The sequence below is a fragment of the Anopheles cruzii genome, chromosome 3 (assembly GCF_943734635.1).
Source record: "Anopheles cruzii chromosome 3, idAnoCruzAS_RS32_06, whole genome shotgun sequence".
Taxonomy (NCBI): Eukaryota; Metazoa; Arthropoda; class Insecta; order Diptera; family Culicidae; genus Anopheles; species Anopheles cruzii.
In genome coordinates this window covers 42,694,065-42,706,303 of record NC_069145.1, presented here as the reverse complement: position 1 = coordinate 42,706,303, position 12,239 = coordinate 42,694,065, and the positions used below count along the sequence as shown (strand labels likewise).

At 45.0% G+C, this 12,239-nt stretch overlaps 1 protein-coding gene across 1 annotated transcript in view; it reads right to left on the bottom strand.

The window, feature by feature from the left end:
- The window catches only part of LOC128270439 (gonadotropin-releasing hormone receptor), a 39,277-nt gene that overhangs the window by 15,507 nt on the left and 11,531 nt on the right, over nucleotides 1-12,239 (bottom strand). The window contains exons 2-3 of the mRNA XM_053007837.1: nucleotides 6,881-7,735; nucleotides 43-226 (exon numbers count right to left, since the gene is read on the bottom strand). Of these exons, the coding sequence (XP_052863797.1) occupies nucleotides 43-226; nucleotides 6,881-7,735 (1,039 nt within the window). The remainder of the gene's footprint in view (nucleotides 1-42; nucleotides 227-6,880; nucleotides 7,736-12,239) is intronic.

Genomic DNA, 12,239 nt, shown 5'->3' with positions numbered 1-12,239 from the left:
GCGGCCGTTCGCCGCTGGCTGGGCATTGCCGGGCATACTTACTTGAGATCGTCATAAATGTTGACAAATAGGTGCCGATTAATATCAGCAGTGGAATGATGAACATAAACACCAGCGTAAAGGTGGTGTAGAGCTGCTCCTGCCAGCGGGAGGTGTAGAACCCGTGCGTAACGCACTGATAGAAGTCCTCCACGAACGGTCCTTTCGCTAGGCGAAATATCATCCACTGGAACGACGGAACGAGAAATTAAATTAAAAGGCGGCGGCGGCGGATGCGATGTAATTGAGAGAAATCGGAAGTCTGCTACCTCATTTGATCAGAATTTATCTAGAACTCGTAAAGTTCTCCGTTTCGGGGAGTGCCGCTTTGGTCCCGGCCGTGCCCTAAGGGAATGTCGACTTTTAACGCACATTTTTCAGAACAACAACGGTCCACCAAAGGACAGCACAGCACGACGGCGCTAAAGAAGGGCCATTTCAGCAGCACGAATACACTATGCCCTGGGAGCTGCGCTATCTTATCGGAGGCGCAGTGCAGATGCTTGAGACAACCTTTTGACTCCCAACAGACTGGAAACGTTGTCACAATGGGCGGCCTAATGGTGATTAATGTCCCTTTTGTGAGGGAAACATAAATTGATTTAGAACACTCCAAGCTACGACCGGTCTGATGGATCTAATTAGGACATAAACGATCCCCGGCACAGTTGAGGGAAATCACACTTTGGCGGGTGGACATTTATCAATATTTGTCCGAAGCATTTTGACAGTATTCCGATGAAATTCCAAATCAAATTTATTTATTTACGACTATCAAAGTTGCACTACCCATGGTACAATGACAGGAGCAGACAGCTTTGACAAATCAGCTTCAGACAGTTTGCTTGCTTCGGCCTTATTTAGGACTGCTTCGCTCACGGTCTAGAACCAGGCTTACACGGTTCTCGGAAAGGTGCTTTGATTTGATGCGTCCAAAATAATATACTTCTGAAGCTAGTAAGTAATACGGAGGAAGCACGCGCGACAGGAAGCGCCGAATGGCCCAAGGGACGCCACCGTCGAGCTTTGGGAATACCGTTCAAATTGACTCGCCTTGCCTCATTTCCGCTGTCGGTTAAGCGAAAGCCAAAAAAATGGCGATGAAATTTAATCAACGTTTCGTGCTGGCGGATAAACAGAGAAGTATGCTTATTACCGGGCAACCAATATCCGTTTCGCTTATGAGAAAATATTGAGCAGAACCTGGAATGTGGCCCGCGCGTTGAAAGGGTAAATGGCGATGATTTCTACGAATTATGTTGTGCGATTGAGCCAATATCTATATTTTTTAAACACATTTTTCCTTCTAACGCGTAATCGTAGCTTAAAGTGAAAAAGATGCCTTTAAAAGCACCACTTGTACGTGTTTTACAAAAGTGTTGCTTTCTTTTAAAGAAGAAATGATACGACAATCGGAACAATCCCAAACCGTTCAATGAAAAAAAAATGGTCGATTCGTGCAAGATGGAATTTTGCTGTAACCGATAAGGATGGTCGCTACGGATGGTTTGATGTTAATGAGCTTTTAAGTAGGACTAAAAACTTCAATCGAAGCCCGGTCGAAGCATTTCTCACAATGAAAAAAGAACTAATTTGTTGATGTGGGTTGCGCGGATTGTCCCTCTACGACCTTTTCTCAGCTCTCAATTAGCAAGCGGTTTCCAATAAATAGCTCAATTTTCGTAATGAATACAAAAATTGACAACAACAGAATAGAACTAATTTTTATAGAGATCATTATTATTTAAAAAATTTAAAACATTTCGACAAGATTACTTTTCTATTTGGACAGAAAGAATTATATTTTAATGGCAGCTTTATGTGAATATCCCTCTCGTTCCCTCGTAAAAGAAAAAATGTCTCTATTTGTTAAAGTATTAAAGTAGTGGGTAAAAGCGTGTTTAAACTAAACCTTTAAACTGAAGTGAAAAATTATTAACGAACCCTATTTTCCTCAATCATTCTCCCATTTTATGCGGTTGACGTTGTGGCTTAATGGTTGGGACCTAATGTTATGGGAGGTGCTTACCACAATATGTTATAGGCTATAGGTCAATTTAAAATGATTACGGTGTTACATCAGATCGGTATGTCCTTCGCAGTCAGCAAGGGCTCCTGCCTCGAATCTTTTATGGCGGTAATGTTTCAAAAAGGTCGCACCAAGTGGGGTTGGAAAAAGGTATTGCTCCAAATTTGCCTACACTCGATGTACGGTGAGTCGAATCTTGTCTTGTAATATTCCTCGGGTCAGCGTCCGACCAGTGGCTCCTACCGACTAACGAGTGATCTGCGATGTACGGGAAACTAAAAGGTAGGCCGATTTATTGATAACAGTGATTTGCAGTTGTTTGAGAAGCAGTTTTCACCAACGGGTCCCTCAGATTGAATAAATCTTGGTATAAAAGATCACGCCCTGAATGTCCTTAGTCGCTGCAAATTGGGAAAAATTTAAAGGGGATAGATATTTCGGTTAAAATCAAACAGCAAACGGCACAGCTTTGCGAAAAAGGGTTTCGCCCACTGTAAAGCGCGTGGATGATAATGTAGAACAGACTGTAAGTATGAAGTGAATTGAATTTGTTAACGAAACGCCATCGAAACGACGTTGGTTGCTCGATATGTTGCATGAAATCCTCGAATTCGCCGTCGGTGGCAACACTTTATCCTGGAATAGTGGCGTGATGTCCCGCATCGGATTTGTATCATGAGCGCGGCTCCCACTGCTAACCGATATTGAATACGATTGCGATAAAATTGATTCTGTCATCCATTTCCGGCTCTAACGCCGGCCACGCGTCTGGCGCCATAAAAAGCCAATAAGTCGGGATCACTTTTATTAACTAACCCGTATCGGATGTCAGCTCGGAACTCGATGACGTTATTAGATTCCACCCGAGCGCCGTCAGTTCGCGGATGGACGAAGCTTTTCGAAACGGAGAATGCGGAAATCAAATAAAACATAAATCATACGAGGTTTTCTTAGGGAATTCTCCAATATCCTGGTATGCACCGGACGTTGTAACATGCCACCTTCATGCGGATAGTGTGCAAAGTCTCACTTGTCCGCGTGTTATAAACGTGGTTTGGGCTCTGTGCGTTTAAATTATGCGTTAACTTTCAATGAAACCGTTACAGGGCTTCTATTTCTTTCTATGGTGAAACATTGTAGAATAAGTAAAGGACGGGAATCGCTGCCCACGAAATGGAACGACATATATCGAGAATTACCAGCGGAACCGGCACCGGCACAAGAAGTAAGAATATTTTACAACCTTGTGCCGTGGAAGGCGATTACGAAATGGTACAATAAAAAAGCCCTCTCATAGCGCATGCATGATGCATGGCGAATTTACACATACGAAACCACTCCACTGCCAAGACGGACACGCTGTGCCGCCTCTGCGCCTGCTGGTTATGTTTATTTTATGCAACAAATTACGTTTATGCTACGAAATCATGCCCGCAATTGCTTTCTGCGTGTCGGATGACACTCGTTTCGAGGAAAATGAAGTAACCTGATGTGATGATGATTAATAATGAATGGTCATTGTCGTCGTCCGCTCTCTTGCGATCTACATTCAAGGGAAGCAATGAAGTCTGAAATCGTTTTCGTTGCATTTTGATTGCATAATTTCGAGAACGGTTGGAACGGAAGCACTATCCGTGGACGAAGTTCTGTTGATGTTGTGGCTCACGAAGATTCCATATGCATGCCCTTTGACCTAATGAACTGCTCCGGATTCCAACGGTCGATAGTAGGAGGCGAGCATCGAAATCGTGAAATCAGTGTTGAAAAGCCCAAGATGGCTTAGCTGGTGTAACTAAACAAAGACCACCAATCAGCTTGGCACTAGAAGCATTGTGTTGACGTGCCAGGCATAGTTGTCAAACACTTCCTGGCGCATGCATTAGCATCACCAATAGCATCCGGAAATAGTTCGTCACTTGTTGACCATTACTGCTTCAGATTCTACATCAGATTCTGGTTCGATATGCATATTACCCTTTCTTCGAACTGTGGAATCGTTTGATCGTTGTGGAGCATGCCACTCTGTCGGATATCGGCGTCTCTTGTCGCGGTCACACACACCGCTTGATGGCTGCAGTCATCGTAATTGCAGTGGTAATTGTTCACCGCGGTATGTCCATAATTCCCAGAGTTCGATCGCCGTAATCTCGAGAAGGGGGGTCTCCGGGAAACAATATCGAGAAGTGGCATTAGCAATGAGAGTTTGTTACTTCTCTGTTCAAAATACACTAACAATGGTCGGCTGCGACTGGGTCTGTGAACTAGTTTCCCACATGCTACACCAGACAGTTTGTTTTCCAAGTTGCCAGTGTTTTCCAGGGTACATATTAAGAGGGAAGTCTCCGTTTCAAGCTCTCCGTGTGCAAAAGACTTCCCGTAACATTCAGGCCACTGTACGCATTAGATGCGTTGCATCCCATTAATTATTGCAAATTAGTCCAATACAGTTGCATCAATCAGATGGCATATGAATACAAAATTCTTTTACGTTATTTTTGAGTCATTACGATCCATGGTCAAAACAAGAACGGAAGAAGTGGCTTTTGTCATTTTGTCATAAGACAAATTTAACAGGAGAACAAATTAAATATTCAGGTGTTCACTTTCCCCAATAGCAAACACATACAGTCAAATCTCTTATTGAACCCGAATTTGATTTTTAGATGCGAAGAAATGTAGTTCCTATAACACGTCAAAAGTTCGTCAATAACTTGTCTTACACGTCCTTAACACGTAGTAATCAATTTGTGCCAGGCTTTGAATATTTCCAAACACAAACACTAAAAAATAAATCAATCTATCTAAGCATTAAAATATCTTATGTCACGAACAGGCTATCGCTGAAAATTGACGATGGAAGCCACAAAATTCAATTTAACTCAACGTCACGAGGCAGCTAGCGAAACTGATCTGCCGATGAATTTATCAAACACTGGGTATGTACCAATGGACTTTATCTTCTGTAGCAGTTCGAATAATCTGCCGTAGAAGAATGCAATTATTGGACGATTTTTTTGGGGGATTTTGTCAAACCAACTCCCATTGGTGCTTTCCTCAGGGACATGAGCACATGTGCTGCATCGGCAATTATAATGAAGCCTGTGCAAATTGGGCTATCAAAGTTCGTTTGGCTGGAAAATATAAACCCCCCAGGCACTGGAACGGCAAAATCGTACGGCTGAAAGGAGCTGTCAAGAATGGAAAAGATTTGGATGACTCTAATTGACGTTTTTTGGATACATTGGCTGAACCGGCGGAACCGATCTAGTGCCAATTATGAAAATCGCCGTAAGAGCACGCATGGCAGAGCATGGACATTAATTGATTATTTATGGATGACTATTTTTAAGCCTCTTGTTTGGTTTTTCGTTTTAACTTAGCAGAGGTCATACGGAACGCACATGAATATGGAATGGAGCTTTAGAAGAGAAGATCTAACAACCACAGGGAAAAAACAGATTAATTAATATTTGTCGTAAAAAGGTATTTTCGAAAAAAAAAACTCGAACCCGTAATATATTGTCAGCATAATGTATTTTTGAAGACGCACCGCTTTTTTCTCGCTGGGGGAAAACCCGACCCAAACGTAGCTCCTTTTCCCACAGTTTGGTTTTTTCGTGCTTTCCGAATTGTAAACCATCATCGAGCTTAATGACACATGGCTCGGAGTCGATTCTTGAGCGATCCAAAGCCGTCAGGCGAAAGTTGGCGAGTTATTCGGCGGAACGGACGAATAATTTGAAGCCCGCTTGCGCCTAATTCGTGCTTTATCATTCGCCCATCTGCACGCTTGACGGACAAATTGGGTGCCAAAAAGGCAAATATACGGCGCTTCGCGGAAGGAAAGCGCCAAATTAGATCCCGACAGCGAACGGCGGGTTTGCCGATTTCCGATTGCCGTAGATTTGCCTAATTGAGGGCAGTCGGGCTCGCAACAATAGTTCCACTGGGCTCTCCAGCTCAGCTATGTTTGACAGGGAATATCAGTTCAAAGGCCTTTATGGTGGACTCATTAGCCGGCGAGTAGCGTGTTCTAGGAATTGGGTGTGTGCTATTTATGGAACTCTTGTACATGCCGTGTACTCGAGAACCCCTGCAACATTGTGGTACAATCTCTCCAGCAAAATTTGCACCGGACAACGCCCATTACCTTGTGCACCATCTCCATGAATTAAGTTACAAGCCGAGCGTAAAGTAGTTATAAATCTAATTCGAATTCGGTATTATGCCAATTATTTGTGTGCGCCAACAGTACGGACTATTACACTCAAATCTACTTAGACATAAACGACGTACGCAAGCCGAAACACACCGAATTGAGAGCAATAACTTTTGGTCGATTTTCTTGTTGGCCAAGTGCTTTGGTTCATTATGTTTTATAAGCATTCAGAGACGGTTGTAGCTCCTGTCCATAATTGAAAACGAAGAGAGATAGACAAAGGTGAGCAGTCCATTATTGTCAGCATCTAAATGGTTGAACAGGGCATTACTTCAAGAGCACTTATTCAAGAATAAATGACGGCCATAATAAATGGTGGCTATAAAATTCAATATGATTATGCTGGACGGAGGAACTGTCTGCCCTGCAAGTCTTAACGGTTATACCAATGTACGCATAATGTATGGAGTAAATTATAACGTTTTGGTGGACAGGATAGTATTCAGCTGGGTTGGTGTGCGTATCAATCGTCCACAACTAGTGGACGTAAAATGCACAAGGTCAACAAGAAAACACCCGCAGATACACGCCTTAATGATGAGATAATGAGTTTCTAAATCAAACCAGACGATGAGCAAAGTGTGTGAACTTACCTGTGGCGTACTAAGCAGAAACGACAGTAGATACGCCACGAACAGAAACCTGTGGCAGCGTCGGGCGGTGTTGAGTGACTTCATCGGGTACTTGACCGCTACCCAGCGATCCACGCCGACCAAGACCAGCACGTAGGTGCTGAGGTACAGGCTGAACATTTGGCAGACTTTGAACAGTTTGCAGAACAGGTTGCCGGCGACCCAGTCGACGGTGTAGTACCAGGCGGCTTCGCCGATGATGCAGAACCACGTCACCAGGACGTCCGCGATCGAGAGGTGAAAGATGAGCGAGTAGATGGCGCTCCAGTTGTGGCGGGTGACCCGCCTCGATTTGCGGTTCTTTTGAATGTTCCACATGGTGGCGATGTTACCCAGCAGTGACACGATGGCCATCGCCGAGAGCACGATCACGCGGATGACACCCGATTTGGACAGGGTTGGGGCGTGGTCGTAGCAACTGATACCGGGCACCGTCATCGAGCTACCGTTCAGCGAGTAGCTTATGTTGAGCCGGTCGCACTCTTCCAGCGCCAGGACCGTGCTTCCCGAGCTGGTGACCAGATCGTTAACCAGATTGGCCAGGTGAATAGGATACAGGAGTGACGTGGCCAGTGTTTCGTTGGTGGTTGCGCTAAGAGTAGTGGCCGCTGTCGAGACGTTCTGCTGCTGAACGGCGGCGGTTATGGTGGCCCCGAAGGCCAACGAAGCATTTCGCATCAGAGTGAAGGACGTGGAGCTTCTAAGCGCAAACATGTCCGCCATCGTTGACGTGTAGTTTTCCACCGTATAGTTCGATGCATTGCCCAGACTGAGCTCTAGCATGGTAGCGTGGATGATTGAGCGTGCTACGGTAACCTAGAACGGGCCAGATAAGATAGAATTATTTACATATCGTTAGGCAAGCATATAAATAGAGAGATACGGATTTCGTGTTAATAATAGATCGTCTTATTCTCTTCATCAAATCCTTTAGACCACTAACCAGACACTAGATATGGTATTACAGTTGCTATCGTCCTACTCCAATCGAGTAGACGTAACAGAAGGGAGTACCACTCAAGATGGAATATTTTGCGACCCTCGGGCAGCATTGCTTTTACTTGGGTTGAAACATATTGTTGGCAAACGGGGCTAAGCATAAACTGGTTAGTCCAGAACATATAGGCAACTCGTACATAACGGTATACACATATTTCTACGCCGAATACGCCCACAGATAAACAACAACATATACGGTGTGCTCTTATCTATGTTTCTTTAGCGATGAAATCGCATAAATTTTCGTTCGTCCGACGGTCTTCTTCAAAACATGAAGGTCAAACCTATCTCCAAAAGTGAAGGTTCAACATTGATGCATGATTAATAAAAATAAAGAATAAAAGCATTTCTTAAAGTTATGAACAACAAAGCTTAAGCTCTACCTAACATCAATCTGTGTAGTACGCCCCTATGCCTTGTGAAGTTACGCTTTGTTAAAAAAATTACTTTCTAGTGGTCTCCTCTAGTTTGTTCGATTGTATATTGAAGGGGCATCAATACGCACTGAAACTGGAACAGAGGGTCGTTAGTTTTAGTGGCAGAATTGATTCCATCAGCACAAAAAAACAGATGCATAGATAAAGGAAAAACAAACTTTGTTTCGTTCTCACCAGCTCTCGTGCCAATGAGTCGCGTGTCAACAGTGAAATATTGCCATTACCCAGCCTTGTGCCCAGATATTGCTTTATCTACTTTCACCAGCCAGTTGTCGATGCTCGCGGTCAGGGCCGGAATACGTTCGACTAACAATCAATGATTCTGTAATATTCATAGAACACCCAGAAAGCTGCCCACTTATTTGTGTTGCATAATAAATACGAGCAGTGGGCGGCCCACGCCACAATCCGGCAAGGCGATGAAATGAAGTACTTGAAGCACGGTCCCGGCTTCTATTGTTCATAAATACATTCTCCCACTGTCTCAGACATAAGCTGTACCCGAGGGTGTTTTCAGGCTTTGCTAGGACCGAAATGGAAAGATTTTATTCCGAGGGAGTAAAGCTCTGATGTTTTGAAGCTCGTTGTGAGGAACTTCAGAGATTGACACTGTATGTTAATTAAGCTTGGTTAAATTGATGTGATTTTTCAATCAAACAAATAGGTTGCTGGATAGCTATGCCCAACGGTTGTTCATCGGCTCCTCACTGTATAAAGTAAATAAATTCCATTAGGACTCCGTCATACCTACCGATACTTTATTTATGATCGGCTTGATTGTGGCACTCTTACACCAGAAATTGGCATCAGTGAAACATTAGAAACTTTCGCTGCCACGGAGCGCATTGCAGAAGATCAAATTGCACACACCGTGGGGACGATCATAAAGCGGAGGGTTCTTACACGGAGCCTCGTAAACCGGACACTTTAGCTGAAGCCACACTCATTCTTGGTTTTGTTTTGCTCTGGCTTATTCATATTTAATCTCCATCCATGACGGGCATGACTTTGCGGGAATACATTTTTTATCCCGTGCTACAAAAGTTTTTCCTTTTTTATGCTCCCGGATGCCCGTCATCTAGTGCACTCGGTGGTTGTGAGTCCCGACCGAGGCACGGTGTTCGGCGGCGGAAAAAAGAGCTAACGTCTCCGCGGACCGGGGTTGACATTATTGTGCCGGAAATCCCCGGGACGAGGGTTCCAGTTCTTTTCGTGGATGTTGTTTCGTTTTGACGCCTCGTCCCACCGGATCGGTCCAAACGCTTAGGCGACGGAAACGTTCTGTTCTAAGTGTCAAACTTCCCCGTACATTTTGGGGTCGTACGGTACCAGGAACTAGGAACGTGGATTTGGTGGCGGTGATAAACAACTTACACATAAATTAGCGCACCCCAGCCGAGACCCCGACGGAAGGTGCCATTTATTAGATCGGGGCCCCGCTCTCGGTGGCCACGTGGCGTTCGCTTTCGGTACTTTCGGTCTCTTATCCCCAGTTTAGCAGTTTCGGGCGACTGTAAAATTTAGAGAACACCCAGAATGGCGCCATAAAGGAAAGTTTACGGCGAATTCGTTTTGCATCAGCCAGATCAACCGGATCGGTGCGAAGGGTTGTGACGACGTCGACCGACGAATGGCTATTTATTGGCGCCCTAAGCTTCGTTTGAGTTGCGAACTCACACACGATTGGCCATTAGCATAATGCTTGCGACGGATGCGGTGCGAAACACTTAAAACATCTTCGAGTAAGTGCTTAGAGCCGGCATCGGCCCAGATGTGCTCAACTTTCCGTCGATTTATTTTCCACTTGTTTGGCATAACCGTAATGGATGCGGTTTTTGAATTTTTGACCTTTCACAATTGGGCTTTCATGTACCGAAATTGGTGCCCCAAAATCATTCCACTAATCGTCAATGCTTCGTCACAGCTCATTTGATTAACTTTCTTCCCGGCATAGCAGCTATTCCGATTGACAGCAGCGGGTCACCCGCTGAAGCTGGGCGACAAATCGTGTTAAGTCCACTTCACGCGAATGAAAGATAAACCAAGAATTTTGCGTAACGAGATCCGGCTTTTCTTACGTTTGAAATCAAAGACACCGGACGACCCCGGAATCGGTAAAGGGCCTGCAGAGGACCTTGGCCACGAGCGGTGAAACTCTAGGAAACGGGCTCCAGCTTCCAATTCTCCATCGGATAGAACAAATTGACATTTCAATTTAATTCAATTAGAGTGAACCACTCGCCGGCGCCGGAGCAGCGTGAAGATTTCGTCTGAAATCTGTGAGCTGTGAGTGAGTTCAACGGTCGGCCCAACAGGTGTTGAGATTCGCAAAAGGAAAGGTTAGCGAAACGGTTAGCTGCGTTTGGGGGCCTGCAGGCTGGCAGAAAATTAGGTTAATTCCGCGAAAGGTTGCGCAGCGGGCACGGTTTATTAAGTTAGGCGAGGCACATCTGTTCGATTAGGTGTTTTCTTTCGGGAAACCTTTTTACCGGCTGCACTAAGGATACGAGCGCGATTGCTAATGACTTCTGAACGATCAGCGCTACATTCAACCCCAACTTTGATTGATTTGGTTGAAAAGCTTAAAGCGATCTTCTGATCGAAATATTTTGGGAAACTTTCAACGAAAGAACCCATTTCGGTTTCATGCAGAATAGAACTCCGAAACAACTTTGCAGCAAAGTGACGAATGGAATTATTTGTTGCACGAAAATAGAAATCGCTGAAAGTGGCTACATCAGGCCGAGCGGCCACAAAAACTTTTACTGGAATCAACAATAGCGCACAATGGAGAGTGATGTGCCACAAAACCATACCATACTCAGAATTTAGCCACATTTTTAACCACAAACATGGAGCAAGGCTTTTAATAGCAGCATTCTTTCCAAAGCCGACCCGTCCGCGGTCGGTGCGGCCGCGTTAGAAGTTTTTGTGTGCCCGACATTAATTGGTTCCTGGAAAGAGATTTCGGTTAAAAGTACTGCCCTTTAGCATATGCCGTGAACGGCCAACGTATGCCCAACGAGCTCCAGGCTATGGACAGCGCTTTATGACCCGCACGACTCCCAATGTTTCAGCTAGTTTTTAGAACCGAGCCTCTATGAAGGAAAATGTGGGGCGAATGTTATCTATACCGGTTTTAAAATCAGAGGGTTTGAGTAAGGACGGCTGCCAAAGTTAGTCAACTACGGCCACCGAAACAAAGTGCCGATGGTCGTCGGAAGATGGTAAAAAGGCGAAAAATAATGGCCTTTGCATCCACCGGTGATGCAGCAACTTGCGTCCTGCATTAAACGGATGATTACGACGGGACGAGATAAACGGGGAAGTGTCTAGGGCTTTATGAGACCACACTGCCTGCCTGTGCCACATAACCAGCATACGATGTGGCAGCTTCTCGACTTTTGGCATGTTTCCGATGGAGCGATTTTCCCGGATTCGGTAAAACTTGAGGTCAACGGTTTTGTTGTGGCTTAGACTTTGCTGCTGATGAAGCGCTCCGGGAAGTTAATTCCATCCAGCCGCACAAGAAGTTGTACAGGGCTGTGTTTTTCTGGGCAAAACCGTGGCCACCGATGAAAATTAAGCGCAACGACAAGGGCTCCAAAAAAAAACGGCTACAATAATGGCAATTAACCGAATTCTTCACACGACCTCCCGAAACCACTTGCGGCGCGCGTATGGCATGTAAAGTGAGTAGGTTTAGCTGGATCGCGCCGCGAGAGGACTGAGCCCATTAGCCCGCAGGTGTGTAACTTTGGCCGGAGAAGAAGGAGAAAAATATGGTCCGTCCACTTCATGTCGGCTTCCGATGTGACAGTATCACTTACGGACTTAGCTTAATGACCGCCACGTAGCTGAAGTACGCTATCGCGGATGGCCCA